The sequence below is a fragment of the Ceratosolen solmsi genome, unplaced genomic scaffold (genome assembly GCF_000503995.2).
Source record: "Ceratosolen solmsi marchali unplaced genomic scaffold, CerSol_1.0 scaffold7, whole genome shotgun sequence".
Lineage (NCBI taxonomy): Eukaryota > Metazoa > Arthropoda > Insecta > Hymenoptera > Agaonidae > Ceratosolen > Ceratosolen solmsi.
Window position 1 is genome coordinate 15,999,910 of NW_011948413.1, and position 20,047 is coordinate 16,019,956.

Consider the following 20,047-nt stretch of genomic DNA (forward strand, 5'->3'; position numbering starts at 1 on the left):
TCAAAACGACACTGAATCTGCTATCTTTGAATAATTCCTTAAATTATGTGACAAGAAAAACATTTCTTGTAAATTATCAGATAAATACGCACATAATTTAATTTTTATTACTCTCTATGAAAAAATTAAGATATATTAATAATTACATTGATACATCGCTATCACCTCACATTTTCTTGTTCTATCTGTAGAAAGCTATGAATGAGAAAAGAATTAGAAAAAAATAGCAGGTTCAACGCCATTCTAATAATAAATATAAGAAAAGAAAACTTAGAACCTCGGTCAAAGTTACAATCTAGCCAAAGTTCGCGTCTTGCTTACTCCTGTGTTTGTGTCTGACTGTAGCCAGGCTCGCACTACTTTAATGTGTCTTTAAAACCTTCCCCATCCTAATGAATATTATTCCCTTTCTCATTCTTTATTTCTTGCTACAATCTTAATCAATAAAACCAAAGTATGCTCAAGGTATACGAGCATACGCGTAAGGAAAGAAGCGAAGTTGATTTTACAGATAAAGTGAACGCCACAACCGAGTTTGCCGGCAACCGCCCCTACAAATCCTTACTTTATTTTATGTCTCAGATACTTTAATCTTGTGTTTTAATAAATGTCTCTTTCTTTTATTACTCTTAGTACTTTTTCCTTTACAATTATATAATATTACTATTATTCATGTTTTACGTGTAAAAACTCTCCTGCTTTTAGTTCTTACTACTGAATAATAATAGATTATCAGCGTTATTTTTTGCCTCTTATATTTTTTAACTATGATTCGCCACTCTATCTCATATTTTAGTCTCATTAATATATTATTATTATTCTTAATATCTTATTTATCTACATATTGAGAATTCTTTATTTCTTTTGCTTGATCATAAATTTCATATAGCTTAAAACTGTTTGCTGCTTGTTGTGTATTTCTCTTTTTTATTATCACTACGCGACTTTATCTATCTTTCGTTTATTTTTACCTTTCCGAAAGAAAAAGTTTTGTCCACACCTAATAAGACGTTCACGCGTTGTAATGCATTTAAGAACACCTCGTTTCATAAACCTCGCCACGACTCTCAATCAGACTTATTTATTGAAGTTAATAACATAATCCTGTATAATCTACATGTATATGCACACACACGCACACACACACACACACACAAAACACACATATATATATATATACCTATGCGTGTGTGTGTGTGTGTGTGTGTGTATGTTAATTTATATATGTCTGCCCTTTATTGTGTGGGCCGCTCTTTATATTTAATTATATTATTTTATAATTATTTAAACGTATTATTTTTCTTGATTTGAAGTTGGAACGTTGATGCTAAAGAGAATACCTATAAATATATAATATATATGTGTCATCAGCGTTTTTCGTTTTTCGCATTTTCATATTTCCTTTTTTATTCATTATGCTTAACATAGAAAAAATATAAAATTCATTTTGCCCCGAACTTAAATATAATAAACATCTTTTGACCATTTATTTAATAAGTTTTTCTTAACTGTTCCTCAAACTGTCTTCAAACTCTTGCTTCTCGAGCATCGTCCATTTCATTAATATACAATACATCAGTGCAATGCATCATTCCTTCAACTGCATGATGCGACGCATATTTTTACGTCACGTTTCTCGTACATTCGAAACATCGCTAATTTTTAAAATCGAAATCCCGCAATTATGTCTTTACATCATTACTTTAAAATTTCCGTCTACTTGTATCGGAATTAATAGAAATTCAAATCCAAATCTAACCAAAATTTGGCTACATTATATACCATGTACTTTAAAAATTTTAAAACAGTGAAAAATGTAGAACCATTGGATGTATATATAAAAAGTCAAGACCGTAAAATGAATGAACACACTGGGAACTAATGGTTAAAAATTTCTTTGCGCCTTTCTCGGAAGTTTAAATATATTTGCGATGTGAATGCGCGAGCCGTCAGCTTACGGTGCATATATTTCAACATGGTCCATTCCTCTGATCTCGTCACGAACAAAAAAATCTACAATATTACGAATTGGCAACACGAGACAAAACAAACGTAAAATAGATAACTACGCGCTTCTAATTCCATCCTTTTTTCATTTACGCATATCAAAAACTTCGTATTTAACGAAATAATAAAACAGAAGCAACGAATAATAAAATACAAAAGATAGATAAAGAATTCAAAGTCTGATAAGAGCGGGCCGGTGTCCGACCCCAAATTTTTTTTTGGAGAGGATAAAAATTTGAAAGACAAAAACTACAACAAATATATAATTAATACAAGAATATAAATAAACGCGCGATAGCCGTGCACTTGATATCCTAGCGAAGCGAGGTTTACAAACCGATTCGATTAACTTTTGTAATGTACGTCAAAACACAATACCAATAAACAAAAATACGAGTTTAGGGAACGGCAAGAGCAATTATTCTTTAAGAAAACTGTGATAAAAAAAGCTTATAAAGAAACATAAATTAACGATGACTCTTGCTGTTCCCACGCCTCTTCAATCCTCACCACACTCACTCTCACTCACACTCTCACTCCCTCACTTCCAATCTCTCTCTCTCTCTCTCTCTCTCTCTCTCTGTCGTTCGCTCTCTTTCTCTCTTTATCTTTCTAGGAAAGTATTGCAAACCTCGTAGTCTTCATTTGGAAACAAGCTAACGGCAACGGGCAATTTTTTGTTTACTTTTTCGTGCTTTCGCCCTCGCTCTCGTATTACTTTCTCTCTATAATATATATAAAAATAAAATAAATTACAAAAATATCATACGTCATTTTGAGGAAAAAAGCCTTAAAAATACGACGACGACGACAACAACAACAAAATCTTAATTCAAAGTCTATATCTTAACTCAAACTCAATTCTAATGAAACTTATATTCAATACGAATACGAGATTTATACACAATATTTAATTTGATATTAATAATATACAGTTATTCTACGAAAATTATTATTACATACTTATTTGTCACCTTATGTCATATGGTCAATATCTCTTCATCAAATTTTTTGTTAAATTAATTATTACTCGATTATTACTAAGTTGTTTCGATAATACAGAAAAACGCTCCATGTGCCACTGCTTCATCTCTATTTAAGACTCTCACATATCACGCCAAAGTACTACTAAAAATCGCTCAGCGACTCGCGCGCTTTCTTTTAATTTTTTCTATTCTACCGCTCGAGCACCCTCACCCATCTATCCCTCCCCCTATGGAGTTTAAGACGGGTGGCGATACCGGAGTCGGTAAGTTGCGCTGAATGTTTCTCGGCGCGAATCCATAATTTATTAATAATTATCAGGCTTAACTTGGCCAGTCAAAAAAAAAACAAAAGCGCGTGATCGACGGCACGTACATGCAATGATCGCGAGAGCTAACTTTTCCGCCCGTCGTCCCATCGCGAACACGGAAAAATACAAAATCTAAATCTCCACGGTAAAATATTATCATTATACACACACATACATACACACACACACACACACAACATGAATATGCATATATACATATATGTATATGTATGTATATGTGGTATACATGTTTATAATATATATATATATATATATATTGCATATGCATACACATGCGTGTATACACACACATCCACATTTATTTATACACACACGTATATGGATATTTATATTTGTTTTATGTTTATATTTCGTCTATAAAACATATATATATATATATATATATATATATATATATACATATATATACATATATATACATATATATACATATATATACATACATACAATATATATATATATATGTTATTTCAATTGTGTCTGTCGCTTATATAAGGTTAAGATAATACTCTAAGCGCGCGATGACGGGTGGAAGAAGCTCTCTTTGATTATCTTTTCAGCCGCTAAAGCTTTTAACTTTTGCATTGATAGCACGCGAAAGCGCGTAATCCTATTCCTCTATACCTTCCTTACGAACACTCCGATATTATTTTTTTTTCTGCCTACTCCTTTGCATAAATCTGATTTTCTCATTTTCCTCTTATTCACTTTCTTTTTATAAATAATCATCTGTTATAAAGAACGTGTTTTCTACTTATTATAAAATCGGCGCCTCGGCGCAGAATCTTTAACCTTTGGGTTCGACGACCACCGTTATTCATTCATCTTTATCATTACCACCATGAAGCAAGATCATCATTATCAACATTATCATCATTATAATTGTCACTCGCTCGCATCGATGCGAATTTTATAGAGAATTTTCACGATTCGACATTACGTCATTTATAGCATTTTTAGAAGTGCAAAAAACGAGTAGGAGTAAAGAGAAATTCTACGTCGACCGTCGACGGTCGATTTATACAGAGTTACTCTTTTTTTAATTCGCACCTCACTATTTTTCTTTATATTAATCTTTTCTCTTTAATCTTTCTATATTCAATCTTTCATTATGAAATCTTTGTCTTTTATCTAGGAATCAATTTTGGATATCGGATAATATCACAATTCTTAAAGCGCGCTATTCGCACGAAATTTAATAATAAAAAATTTCTCTCCATTCTCCTTATATCGTCTCCCGCACTTACGATTTTTGCCGAATAATATATATAAATATATTCACATATATGCGCATATACATATATGTACATATACACATGCATACACACACATACACACATATATCGACACACGAGCGCGCGCGCGTACACTACACACACACACACCCATATGTATATATATATATATATATGCATGCATACATGCATATATGTACATAATAACCTCACAAATAAGTCACACTCCCAAAGATTCACTTTCTCATTTGCTCACTAAATCACTCGTACTCTCTCCATCTCTCTCCGCCCTTTTCATCATTTTAAGCTTAAAATATATGTAAACGAGAAATAGACGCGTATAGTTATTATAGGTGATAAGAGAGAATGAGAAAAATAGTGGAGTGACAACCGAAAGCCGCGAGAGAAAGAGCGAGATAGATAAATAGATAGATAGAGAGAGAGAGAGAGGGGAGGAAAGAGAGAAATTGATAAAGCGATGAGAGAGGAGAGAGAGGGAGTAAAGCGTCGATTGAAGAATCGAGAGCTTGATAAAACGAGAATAGTGGTCGTCGACAATCTTACACACACGATATATTATATACGCAATTTTCTTATCTTTACATATATATATCGCGCTGTTTATAATATAAACAAAGAAAAAAAACATGAAACAAAAATAATAACAAAACACGAAGCTTCCACATTCGTCTGTTCATCAGCTCCTTCCTACTATTCTATGCTCCTCGAAATCAGATCTCGACGGCGTCACGCTAATGTTCATTTAAAATCGATTCGTTGTATATTCCGTTTGGCGGCCTTTCACCTCCAGCCGCTCGAAAACACAATAATCCCCTAATAAATAAGCGGTCGTCACGCCGATCGCGTCTCCCGCAGTGACAGCAGCGGAATTGAAAACTTTGTGCTGCTCTTCTTGCTCGGCCGTGCACAACCGCGCACAACCGCGCACAATCGCACTCGCCCGCACTCGGCCGCGAAATCCGCTGAGCTTCCTAAATGCTCGGCCCGCAGCTTAGATGATGATGCGCAACGCCTGGAGCACTGGCTTCGAGCACACGGGACACATGGGTTCGGAACTCATGCAGATGCGGTGCCCGCACTCGAGGCAGAAGTGCTTGTGCCCACAGGGCACCAGGGCCGTCGTTACATCCTTATCCCCGCAGACGACGCACTCGCGTACTCCGGAACCGGAGCCCGCGCTACCACTGCCCGCCCCGCTGCCCGTACCTAGGAGGGAGTCCGTTGGGGAGGCGGGGGAGGCCGAGGCCGGGGGCGATGGTCGTGAGGGCAGCGCAACCCCGGGGAAAGACCAGATGGAGGAGGCCGAGGCAGGCTGGGACTCGAACGAGGGCGACTCGCCGAGGCCTTCGTCCCGCTCGAGACCCGCACCCCAAATAGCCACAAGGTCGTTGAGACCGGCGGCGCCGCTGCTCGAGGACGAGCTGCTGCAGCTGCCGCTCGAAGAGAACGCTCCGCTTGAGCCGTTGCTGCCCTTGGCGCCCGGCGGGTCCAGGCAACCGAGGATGGAGCCGAGACCGCCGCGACATAGCGCCTCCAGAAGGTCCTTATCGTCGTGCATACACATTGGGAGGACGCCCGTTCGCTGGGTGATGTGGGCCTGGATCTCGTTGCGCGCCGCGGCCACGCTCTCCGGCAATCCCGTGACCTCAAACACTGGCTCCTTGTCCCGACTCGGCGTCACAATGTACGTGTGTGTTTGATGCTGGATGCGCTTGATGGTCGCGCCCTTGGGTCCGACTACGAGGCCAACCACGCGATAAGGGACGCGCACCTGGATGGTGATGTGCCCGGGTACCGAGGCCGGGGGTCCGGGCGGGGCACCGAGAAGGGCTCCCAGAGAGGATTTACGGGAGGCTCGAATCTGGGAGAAGTGCTCTGCTGCCGAGAGTATCTCACGTTTAGCTCGCGCAACATCCTCCTTACGGCCCGTTACGACAAACACGGGCTCCTCGCCCCGCACTGGTGTCTTTATGTAGGTGTTGGTCTTGGCGCGTAGGGCCTTTATCTTGCAGCCTGAAAACATAAAGAAGACGACGTTTTAGAACCAAAGTTAGGGTACTTATGCGGCAAGTCCTAGACTCGCACCTCATCGGTTGCTTGTTCCTACTATTCGCTTGGCTTTGAGGAACAGGAGGGCAAGGAGGAAGAGGTGGTGGAGAAGGAGAAGAAGAAGGAGTTAGGGGATGAGTAAAGCAGACCTATTGGCTAATGGCGATATAATGAAGTTTGGAATAAAAGGTTCGAATGGAGTAGCGGTGGGCGTACGTGATAACGACAAAACCGTAATAATAACGTAATTTCGGATTTAAGTTATCGACTTGGGTGGCTTTCACGGACATGATGCCCATTCAACAGTCCATTACGCCTGTAGGAAATGTGAGCAGAATTCGAGAAATTTAAGGCTTCTTGTTAAAATTATTGATTAAGTTTGTTGTGAGTAGCATAGTATTTAATATTTAAAGGATAATTTTAACTCGTGCGATGGAGCGATCAATTATAATTTACTTGTAACAAAATATTTTAAAACGTTGACTCAACTTTAAGTTAATAATTAATAACTCTTTAATTACGCTTCAATTTATGTAGATCTAGATATTATCGTCTGTTTTTTAAGTTTTTGAAGTACTGCGTGATATCAGCGACGCATGTGTTGAAGATTAATAATACTTCCAACTACACTGGGACAGCATATCTTCAATTTTAAATGTTATTAAATAGCTTTAATGAGCATGCACTTGCCTCGCAAAAAGTTAAGAACAAAAGCAAAGCGATTAAGCCATTCGTTCGTCGCAAAAAATGCTGATACAAACGGCGCATACTTTTCAAGCGTGGAAATGGCTACAGCAGTTGCTGCAGTTTATATATGAAATAATTGTTGTTCCAAGGCTCACTCTGGTTTTTTATTTCAATACAATCTAACTATCTCCCTCCCGAGTTCCCTCTTCATCGTCTTCGAAATCCTCCTCCTACTCTCTCTATCTCTGTATCTGTCTGTCTGTCTATCTGTCTGCCTCTCTCTCTCTCTCTCTCTCTCACACACACACACACGCACGCGCGCACACACACACACACACACACACACTAACTCACTCACTCACTCACTTACTCACTACTAAATCTAAAACGTATAGCAGAAACAATACAATAAACAGCGTATTTTTATCATCTACGAAGAAAGTAAGTCCAGCATGTGAAGTCTACATTATGTAAGAGTAAACTCTTGTTTGAAGGATTGCCAACTCCTTCCATTAAAAGAGCCCCCACATTCAAATAATAATACTATTAATCATACTTAATAATGATTACCGCGCTCGAAGATGCGATATAATAGGGAAAAAGGTGAAAGAGAGAAAATATAGCAAACGTAATTACAAGGTCGGGCAACCATACGACTCAATGAAATTTCTCACGATCGCTGCAAAGGAAATCCGGAAAGCATTCGAGTCCCGAAATCTCGATATTCCGTGGAATGCACGAGCTGTCATTCCAGCTCCTTTTCGAAAATCCTGCCCACCCTAAGTGAGCGAGGCACTCGACGCTCAAGGTCAGGGTGTCTCGCAAAAAGCAGAAGAAAACGGAGGAGAGAAGGAGGCGCTCGCGACCGGTCCGGTCCTCCTCGTCGCCTCTCCTGGCCGTGAGCCGCGCGCAATGCTTGCAATGCAGGTGAACCACGTCGGCCGTCTCTCCCTCTCGTTCTCTAGCTCCCTTTCTCTCATTTCACTCTCTCCGCAGCTCCGCGCTGAGAACTCGTTTCTCCCTTCCGCTATTCCCAACAGCAGCAGCAGCAACAGCAGCAAAAGCAGCAAAAGCAGCAACAGCAGCAACAGTAACAGCTACAGTAACAGCAACAGTAACAGCAACAGCAACAGAACAGCAACAGCAATACAACTATGACCACCACGGCGATCTACACGAGCTCCTCTTTTTTCTATTCTGCTGCTGCTGCGGTTCGCCTCGCTCTGCCAATCCTCAAGGACTAAACAGTTTTTAACGGCGTTTAATCGAACACGATAAACTTGTCTCGCGGGGAAAGCATGGCTGTTGCATTTAAGAATAATGTGCGATAAGGAACAACTGTCAATGCACGACGGCATCTTTGCCTACGTTAGGTTAAGAGGGATGCGAAAGTAGTATCATAAGAAAAGAAAGAGAGAAGGGAGAGAAGCTAGTATTAAATCGTATACGGAGTTTTATTTCTCACATGGGCTTAATTCCGGATGGCCTTTTGGCATTAGTCTTCGAGGTACTTGGTGAACCAGACTTGGAGTCGAACAAGGGCTTCCAAGGCCCTTGTATACTTTTACGAACCGTTGTACTTGCGAATGCTGGGAGCTTCGTTAGCTCAAGTCATCGCGAAAACTAAACACTTTGTTTCAAGAGGCTGCCCAGCGATACGAATCCCGTTTTCATCGGAAGCATGCGATCTTGGGAAGATCGCGGGGTCGAGTCCACGTTCCCAGCCAACGCGGGCGCATTCTTCATCACGCGGCGATTTCATGCCGATGATAAATCGACGCGCGCCCAAGGACGACTTTTCCGTCGGTTAAGTGCGCCTGTAAAATATCCGAGGACGAAGGCTTATGGCCTTTCCACGGCCATCCGCTAGAAATCAGCCGCAGCTGCTTCGACGATCCACGGCGTTCCCGAAGATGGGCCCCGGCCTACGCTCTTACCCACCACCGCCTTCCCCGATCCGTCCGGCCGTTACCACACCCGCGTCCTTCTCCTCACCGCAGCCTGATCGGGCAGCAGCAGCCGCGCCCCCAATCGGCCCATCGAAAGTACCACGATTATTGCGCGCACGCGTATCTCCATCGCGCCGAGCGAAATTTATCACAACGGCGTGGAAATCCTATTGAGATTTTAATGGGCGCTTCGGGATTTGTGCCATCCTCATTAATTGATAGCTGTCGTGGAAGTTCTTTTAATACATTCATCGGCTATATTTGCCAAGAAGGTTTCTTGCTGTACAATTCTCATGCTACAGTATCGCTTGCAATTATTGCCCTTTGTTATTGGTTTAGCTTATCCTCGCATTTATATAGATCGCTAATGAATGCATTTCGCCCCTTAAATTACTGTTTTAAATTACGTTTCGCGTGATACGCAATATTTCATAAGAATGTTAGGTCGCTACATTTATATAGCGTTAAATATTATTATAATTTCCACACTTGGCCACGGCTTGCCGGCTTGTCGCGACATGAGTCTTTCGGATTTTTCTGGCCACTTGCCACTTTCCTAATATAATGTTTAAATACCCACGAGAAATATTTAAACATCACGTCCATATTCATTTTTGCTAAAACGGCTTTTACGTCGCACAATGCACGCGAGAGGCGTAGCTTAGCACATACGCGACTCTAAAAGCAAAAATAACTTCCTCGTTTCCTGTGCCTTGTTTCTCGTCAGAGGAGAAAGAGCCCGGGACATTCCAGAACCGAGGCGGCACTACTATGCGCATATAATAGATATGTCGGCCAGCGGCGGATTAATCCGCGAGTAACCGCAAACGAAGGGACCAAGTTCGCTACCAAGTGAAGTGTAATGGAGGCAAGCGAGATTCCGATTAAACGCTGCCGTTCACCCTGAGCGAAGCTACGGTGCGAAGATGCGCACAGACCGCCTCCTGCTGATGCGTCTGTGAAAACAAAGGCATCGTCGGTGAAGTCCTTGCGCACATACCGGGACAATGTCAGGGCCGTTCACCGACTCAGGGCCGCGTGCCCCTCCTTATTTTTAGCATTTCGCGAAATTATCGAGCCGCTGCTCAGTGATGCCTCTGACCAACTGCCCCCTCACTCCTCCACCTCGTATAAAAGGCATCCTGATTTTTCATCCTTCGACCCTCTGTCCCAGCTAGCGCTTCAAGGCGCACAAGGCAATAGCTACTTTGTTTTAACGCATGTAAATTTACGCAACTGTGCAACTTTTTCAGTACTCTGTCATCGATCGTTTGATCGCGGCTGTGAAATTTAATGGTCGAACTGCGCCAGCGTGTTTGGCACATCGTGGACGCAATCGCTACATGTAGCTTTCGCGATGGTCTTGACGCTTTTCGTAAAATCGATTTTTAACTTTTATATACGTTTGAAATCATCGACGTAAAACGAAAAGCAAGTTCTTCGCTTATTACTTGTATTTTATTACTAATTCATTGACCTCGTTTCCAACAGATGGACACGGGCAGAGTTAACGACACTGCCAACCAACGGTTTGTTTCTACTCGCTCCCACGATATGAAATATCAATTTACGTCAATTTGTAAGTAATTAAAAAAGTAAAAATGTACCGAACCCAAGTCTTGGTGAGTTAATAAAACTGGTTTTTAATTTAACGCGCTGATTATGAGCTTTATCAGTTAATAATTTCGCTTCATTATGTGTGATGCGGGCTGAGAGAGGCCCCAAAGAGTCAATCATCGTCGATCAAGACTCATTTTCCACCTTCTGGCAAACGAGAAAGTGGACGCGCTTTCGAAATGGAGCCCTCGAACGAGTCAAAGTCGCGCCAGTCCTTGCAATTCATTGCCATTCCGCCTTCCAGTGCTCCGATCGCCTTGTCTACCCCCCTCCCCTCCCCCATCGGTTACGTCGTCTACGTGAACTCACGAAGCGCGAGGCTCGAGAGGTTTTGCCAGCGAGCCTTCGATTATTATTAGCCCCCCGCGACTACGCTTTTATCTTTTCCTTTATTGTTCCGAAGAGATTTGCGCTCCATCGCCTCTGCTGTTGTTGCTGCTGCTGCCGCCAACGCCGACGCCGCCGACGCCACCGCCGTGAAAGCGAGAGCGGAGAGTTCCTTTAGCGCCGTTTTGCTTCGGTGGCAAAGAGCGGTGGGGCAGGAAGAACCCCTCGACCTGCGATTTCTCTTTTTGCGATCATGTGGGGATGACGAGGACGAGTCGGGTCTCTTCAGTTGTATCGGCCAGCGCTGCATTTCAGGTGAGGAGCGGACGATAGCGCGGATCCTTATGCGCTGCTCTTACCACTTTTTACGTACTCTTCTCCCTCTTGCAAGTCCGTATACTATGACCGTTTCGACGTAATATAATGGATCGTTCCGGAACTATTTTCTCGAATGAAAAGTCATTGATAAGGCTTTCGTAAAGCGGCAAATGATGCATAATTAAAGCCAAACTAGTTCTGCTATCCTTCCCAATCTCTATTCTTTTCTTTAAGATTGCTCAAATAAGATCGCGACTTATCGATTATTATTGAAATGGCAGCCACGCCCGATCACCGACATTTCAATTTTCAGGCCCCTTGAGCAAGCATACAGCTTTCATTTACATGTTAAAATCTTAAATGACCAGATAAAGAAGAATATTTAAACGGCAATTCGAGAGTCAAGGTATGGGCCTCTGAAACACATGTAGCAAAACGGACTTTTTCAAATAAAAGTACGGAAAATGGGAAACTAGTTTAATTACCTAATCGTTTGAACGACAAAAGCATTTGCGATTAATATTGATCGTATATTTCATTGATCTTACAATAAAGTTACAATATGACGATTTCACGCATTACAATACATCTTCGTAAAAAATGTAATAACATTTATACAAACTCGAGTACGATATCGTTGTCGTAAAATCAAACGGATGCAATAACAGAACAGGTGATTGTACCCATCTGTCTCTCTTTCTCTCTTTAGTTTGGTGACGTCGGCATGGTAATGATACGTAACATACGCAGTTTGAGATAGAGAGAAAGGAGCCAAACGTGGCACGCGTATGTATGTGAATGCGAAGAGAAAAAAAGGTAGAAAAAGGAAGGGACGGGGAGAGGGAGAGAAACATGTAAGAAAGAGAAGGATGTGCTCGAGGATGCACTCTTAGTACAGTCTCCTCTGAAAATTAACAAACTTATTGTTCGGCTGCTTCTTTACTTTTCAACGAATGTCATTGGAAATTTTACCTCTAATGTAAAAATTTATGTTAAGTTCTATGGGTGACTGTTTGGATAAATATATAATAACTTATTAATTCTTGATATATCAATTAATTAATATATATATTTCTCATAAGCCTGAATCTTATTTGACAAACACTGAATTACGAACCTATAACTCCTATCATAATTCCCAATAATTAAAATAATATCAACTTATTTAAATTCTCTATTAATTGTCCAGGCAAAATAATCAAATATATTTACAATGGCCATAGATTGTCATTTATCGGTTGCCGAGCAGATTAATGTTTTACAAGTAAAGATAAGAAAAATAATTCAAAAATCATCAACCCAAATACAGCGATTACGTCTTATAAAATTTACTATAACTCTCGTTTCACGGATATCGTTCTATTCGAGCGACATTTTTCATGAAAAAAGGCTTTAGTATTCCGTTCGGCCTGAAAACAGCTCAAAATTCCTCTCGGCATGATCGCGCATGTATCCGAAGAGAGGATGGCCTAGCAAAAAAGGCGTCCCCGTCAGATCCAGCAAAATAGTTCGCGAAAAACGAGCGTGATAGCAACAGCAACAGAGACAGAGACAGCGACAGCGCGAAATAGAAAGAGATCAAAAGAAAGAAAGAGAGATAGAAAAAGAGAGAGAGCGCGAGAGTGAGAGAGAGACATAAAGAAAGAGAACGAGAGAGAGAGAGAGAGAGTGAGTGAGCCGGGAGCACGAGAGGGGTAAAGAGCTGGAGATGAGTCGGTGCGGCAACTCAGTGTTCCCCGAAAAGCGCCGGAGTGCGATGGAAAGGGGAGTGTTGGAGACTTTCGGCATGGTCTGTACGGCCGGCGCACGCATCCTCCGCGTGCGAGAGCAAGAGAGAGAGAGAGGAAAAAGGAAGGAGCCGCCAAGGCGCAGAGGCTCGCGCGCTTCATTCGCGTCGCGCGCTGCGCGCAAGGAAGCCGCGCGCGCGCGATAGAGGGAGCGGGAGCGAGAGGTGTGGGTCGTAGACGGTTGAAGGGCCGCGGCCAAGGTGAGTCGCGAGGGAGAGGGAAAATTGCAGCGAAAGAGAAAGAGAGAGAAGGAGGGGTGAGGCTGCACCTCGTGGCTCTTCGCCACGCGCTCTCGCACCGAGACCCGCTTTTTTCTTCCTTCCTCGCCGCCTCCTCATCCTCCTCCTCCATATCCTCCACCTCTTTCTCCCGCAACCCCTCATCCTCGTCCTGATGGCTCATTCGCATAGCTGCAGGTGTGCAAAGCCGCCGTTGCCCCCGCCGCCACCGCTGCCGCCGCCGCTGCTGTGCTTTATTGAGAATTCGACGCTCACTGGGCTTTTTTCATCTTGCTTTTCGGGACCCACAGGAACAACGTATCACTTTTATTAAGCACGTGGCCGACGATTTTCCGAAGATTGTAATTATACAGAATATTGGTCCTCTGACTCTTTTGGTAACGCACTGCAGCTCCGACAGCCAAATAACTCCGGGACTTTCTTATCGAACGAGTATTTATGGACATTCTTCTTATTTTACATTTTAAATTAAAGGCACAATGTCGGGCGCCGACACTTTACTAAAGCAGTTACGTGGCCTTCTCTCATGGTCCGCAAAAGATCTTAACAAGTCGGAAGATTGAAAGAGAGAAGAGGCATTTTTGCAAGCTAAATATAAACGTCTTGATAGTTCAATTTTTTCGATTCAAGCAGCCATTATACGGAAATGGCCTTGATGCGATAGGCCCAGACCCCTTCCTTGTCTTCGTAATGAAAGGAAGTAATCTTTGAAACATGGAGAGAAATTCACGACCGAACCACAGTTTAAGAATCGTAAGCGATAATTAGAATCGAAGAGGCTTAACGCAAAGATAACTCGCTTCAGGAAAATCCGCTTTTATCGAAGTAGACGATAGACCCATTCCACTGGGTAGATACTGGACGCCGGCCGTCGTGAAGCGGATCTCGATCAGGGCGGTCTGTGTCTCCGACCTTCCATGGAGATCTCCACCTCCTACCTCCTCCTCCTCAAACCCCTTCTTCCGCCCGGATCAAACGGTCGCGCGTTCGCGCTAATCTTCGGCTCTACAAGCGGACGGCGAACTCTACACTCTGGGGCCCCCCCTTCCATTCCCCCGTGACCACTCCGCCCGCGTGTCTACGGTTTCTCGCGTAACCGAAGACGAGAGGCGGTAGCCGTAGCTCTCGGCGACGACGAACAAAGGCAACAGACGAGGTCCTTGGTTTTTAGCGGTTCCGATCGTCGGGGATATCGTGCAGTCGATCGGTCCGTTTGCCGAAATTCTTCGCTCGTTCTTATTTGCCTGTATCTGGTAGGAGGCGTGTCACCATTGCCTATCTCAGAGAGACGATGCAGCTCGCTTTGTCTTTAGATTTTACTCTACATGGCTCAGGAGAGCACGTATTAGCAGTTTTGATTATTAATATTAATCGTCATTGGAGATGATTGATATTTTATAGTCAAGCGATCTTGAATAATTGTACACATATACTTATATGTGCATTTATATATTGATATGGCAATTAGAGTGCAATGTACATATTAATTAAATGTAATTTAACGTAAAAATTTCTATTTTATGAAATGTACATGAATGTATTATTTATCTCTTTAACGGCTTTATATTCGATGTATGAATACGTGTCGTTAGCACATAACTCGTATGTATACATACGGGCGCACAGCCAGAGAGAGAGAGAGAGAGAGAGAGAGAGAGAGAGAGAGAGAGAGAGAGAGAGAGAAACTTTAAAAAGAAAGGTGTAGTGTACTACGGACACATCCCGTTGTAATGACAATCCGCATTAGAATCGGACGAAAATGAATTTTAAAGGCGAAAAAATATCTGCCGCGTGAACGCGAGGAATACTAATGGACCGTGAAGTAAGAGAGTCAACGGCGATTTGCAGTCGCCTACCCCGTCGATGCGAGCCCCTCCACTAGCGCCACCAAGTCGAGTCAATGGACTCGTGTGCTGCACAATTGTTCCACTGGTCGTGTTAAGGCAAGGAGCCGTCCTTACGTAATGTCCACGGCATGGGTAATCCCAGATCACCGATGATTGTCTTCCAAATTTGACGTGGAAGCGATTCCAGACTCGGGTAGCTGCTGATCGCCCTTAAGCGCCCAATTAATCGTAGCTTCGAAAGTGATCGAGCTTGACTTTCGTCTGCTACCGATCCCGCGAATCGCTCCAAGATTTCGAGAATTTCTAACAAGTCCACGATAATAAGGCTTCGAATAGCTAATTAAGCCGATTACTCTTGGAAAGTGTTAGCTTTCAAGGGGTAATAAAATATTTTATCAACATCTGATAATGATACTAAGTATTCGCTTAGAATAAGTAACATTTTTCAGCTATTATGACAATCCAGTGCGGGTTTGAAAAAAATTGTAAGCCCAACTGTATTGATAATTAGCAGAAATAATAAAATAACTTTAAAAATCAATAGAATTGCGAGCTACTCATTCGTGGTATTTTTCGAGAAATAAAATTTCTTAAGGTTACAAATGACGTTACATAATCCAGGCAACCATTTTTTGTCATAGTTAAGCGATTCTTCATTGCTTTAAAAAGATACCGTTTGAAAATAAAATAAAATAAAAAAAAGAGGCTTTGAAATAACAACAGACTTTTGTGAATGTTAAAAAGTAATTATTTTCCCATGTTTCCGAAGCAACATACAATACGAACGAAGGATGAAACATGAGCCTAACGATTCGCACAAGATAATCTCCTGCATGAAGAAAACTCGCTCTTTGGAAGAAATAAAAAAAAATGTGACAAAAACGTACCGGCGTCTCAAAAAAGCTTTGTTCTCTTCGCGTACGCTAAACTCAGCCAGTAAGTGAGTTGGTTTAACATATGATCATAATTCTCTTTTCTCTCTCTCTCTCTCTCTCTCCTTCTCCCTCTATTACTACCGCTGCTGTTGCTATTGCCATTATTACTACAACAACTGCTACTACTGCCACTACTACTATTGTTACTACTACTACTATTATTATTACTAATTCGCGGTGCGACATTATTCCCACGAAACGTCACATAACGATCACGTGCACACAACAGCTGATGCAAAAATCACGATACGTGTGCCAGCAATGACGATTGATCCACACTTTTTAGCCTGCACTTTTTGCCTCGCTATCGTCACCGATGGTAGAAACAAGTTTTACCTATATAAGAACTGCTGCGACTCACTTTCTTCTTAACAAATAAAGGAGCTTTAAGTAATTTTTTTCTTTATCAACGGCTAAACTGAACGTAGTGTCGTACATAATTTCTCGCGCTGTTAAACAGTTGAATGATCGTCTTTTAAGTACAATGTCTGCTGGTACATTGTCGGATAATTTTGATAAACGAGAAAGTTAATTTCTAATCATACGGAGGCTTTTTTGTTTATCAATCCTTTGTACTCATATGAAACGAATTTTTTTGTTTATAAATTTTTTTATATATTAGCTGACGTTCAACAAACGCACTTAAATAAAGATGTCGTCGGTAATGGAATGTTAATTGCTTTTTGTATCATAATTATCAATAGTTCATACTATTTTACGTACGAGTAAATACGGCACTTTCTACATATTCTCGAAATGCTCAAATCCAGAAGATTCGACACCTAATTCAGTAAGCATTAGCCAGTTTGCGCTCAAAATTTGGCTATACTTTGCACCGATATCGACCAATCGATGCCCCCTCGTAGCAAAAGGAAGAAAGTGAAGCGACAAGGAGTCAGCGCGCGGGTAAAGACAGAACGCCGAAGAAAAGGAAAAAGAAAGCGATACTCGTTTCAAACCTTGTATAGCTTCTCCTATTTCAAAAGGAAGAGAAACTCGGGCCCACTAAATCACGTGCTCATTTTGCGGTCTGGAGCAGCGGAATCTATAGCCCGCCCTTCCTCTAAGCAGTTGCCTCCCCGGATACCATTATCATCGACGGGCTTTCGCAGAAGTACGGAGGCGATTTTAGTTCGGTTGGCTGAAAACATCTGTCGCCGCGATGGCAGCCCTACCTTCCGAATGAACGAGCTTTTTATTTATTTTGATGGATGATGGTAGCACGCGACTAATATTGTTGTTGTTGTTGTTGTTGTTGTTGTTGTTATCGTCATTGCTGAGCTACGAGACCAATTAATTCGAAAATAGGAGACAAAAGCGTCTTTCGATTTCCTTCTCCATTCATCTGTATAATTAGCATCTCAAGGTGCTATTTTATTCTGTGTGAAACAAAAATGTTTGATGATATCGTTCAAAGAAACGACCTTACAAGTTCAAAATTTACGCAGTGTCTTACATGCCAAGAAATCTCAAATCGAAATACTAAAATTTAACCCGATACCGTACATTTGCAATTCTGGCAGCGACATCCAAAACTCAATTCCAAGAATCTAGATAAAAATCATTGGGTCTAAGCCGAATATTAAGAATACACACTCCATAGATATTTCCGATAGCCTCTCTCTCAAGTTCGTCATCTCATAACGACTTTGCTGTAGTTTGAGATCAGACGAATTTCCGAAATGATCGCATTTTAGAAAGATAATCGATTTGAGCGTTAGCATAATCGTATTAGTTGAAGCAAGTGACAAAAGTTTATTTTATTTGTATGCGAGTGGAAGGTATCGCATTACTTCACGCACAAGCAGTACTTTTAATCTCGGTTTACACTACAGGTAACTTGGCTATCCTGGAATTGTAAAAATTGTAGATCAGGTTGTACGATATCAAATATATTGTTGGTAGGATTTGAGTCCCCATTAGAATTAGAAGAGTTTTGTTTACGAGCTACTACCGAGATTAAATTGATAGTCCCAGCTTTAAACGTCTGAAGCAAGACACTAAATAAACTCACAAACCAGCAAACTCTTAATTCTTAGACGATTATAGAATTGTGAACAAGTCTCCCATACACTTTACGCTCCAATAATAACGTTCTACTGGTTGTATTGTGCAAAATGTATGAGAACTTCAAAAAAAAAAAAAAAAATCAAAAAAAAAAATCAAAAAAAAGGGGAAAAAAAAACAAAAAATGTATCTAAAGTATACGTGCGTCTATACTTTAGACAAAAATCTACAGATTTTATACATGGCATTTCATAATAACCTCCATTGCGATAAATCGCATAACAAGCTACAATAACCAAAGCTAATTATAATTTTCAGTTCATTCGAAACGTCAAGCTTATTGTATAAGTAATTTCAATGAATTTGAATTAAAATAATTTAAATCAATTCTATGCTTTCATTTGGAGAAAAATTCACAAGTTTCACATACGACTACAGATATGTACTAACTGTAGAATATAAATTGTACAGTTTCTATCATTTTACAAAACCATCATCACAACCAACACCTTCAAATTTTAATGACACTAATACTGCCATAAGAAATTTACATATAACCAACTAATTATCATCTCTAAATTTAATATAATTTAAAAAATCTGACAAATGATACAACATTAATCCTAATGCCCTAATCGATCACTTAATTTTAAAAGGATCGTTGCGATAATATTCGTATTCTTAAACATAGGAACGTAAGGCTCGATTAATTTGAAAAAATTGTAATAAAGTTGATTGCATCCTTCCAATCATTATTACGACGTCAACCGATAAAGTAGAAAGCCACTGAAATTAGAATACTTCTTCCTCCTCCAAAAAAATGCGGTTTATAAATCTTGACGGCCCAAAAATACACCGGCGGTGCGCGCATCGTATCGTAAACCCGCGCAGCGCAGTAAAATACTCGCGCAAAAGAGTAAACGAGGATAGCGAGTGGGAGTGGAAGTGGGAGTGAGAGAGAGAGAGAGAGAGAGAGAGAGAGAGAGAGAGAGTGGCGGCGAGTATACGAGTTTCTCAGGCAGGTCAGTGAAACTGCGCCGTCAAGTTGAAGGCCAACACCCCCACAATGCATCGGCGACGGCCTGCTATGCCCCCCTCACCACCACTTCGGCGACGACAACGGCTATCCCCTTCTCCTCACTTTTGCTCGGTCCCTCACAAGTCTGCAATCCTGCGCAATGTTCTCCTCAGCATCGCCACGGCTATCTTATTCGCTCACTCACTCATGTACAAATGTGCGCGCGCACACACACACACACACACACTCTCTCTCTCTCCCTCTCCTTCTCTTTCTCTCTCTCCCTCCCTCTCGCTCTCTCTCTCTCTCTCTCTTTCTCTCTCTTTCTCTCTCCCTCTCTTTCTTTGTATCCTTCAGGTTCCTTCTTATCTCATTCGCACTTCGAGGTTTCTCTGCTCAACCTTCCTTCGAATACGTGCTCTTATTAAAGGAATGTATGTATACGTATAATAAGACTTGTATTATATGTACTCGCCTTTGCATATTTGCGTTTTGTTAATTGTTATTTAAATAAAAAGTACTGGATTTTGATTTTAGAATAGCTGACCATTTATATTTGTATGTCAATTCTCTAGAGATGCTGTTTACATTTTCTCATTTCATCTCCTTTTCCTCTAATTTTCAATAGTTTACATATTATTGGATATTATTAAGAAGATAAGTACTTTCTTATTAAATTATATTTATTT

At 41.2% G+C, this 20,047-nt stretch overlaps 1 protein-coding gene across 1 annotated transcript in view; it reads right to left on the bottom strand.

Moving 5' to 3' along the window:
- Nucleotides 1-4,998: 4,998 nt before the first annotated feature.
- The window catches only part of LOC105367558 (RNA-binding protein MEX3B), a 76,588-nt gene continuing 61,539 nt past the window's right edge, over nt 4,999-20,047 (bottom strand). Inside the window, exon 2 of the mRNA XM_011506315.1 lies at nt 4,999-6,591. Coding sequence (XP_011504617.1) covers nt 5,570-6,591 — 1,022 coding nt within the window. The 3' untranslated portion in view covers nt 4,999-5,569. The remainder of the gene's footprint in view (nt 6,592-20,047) is intronic.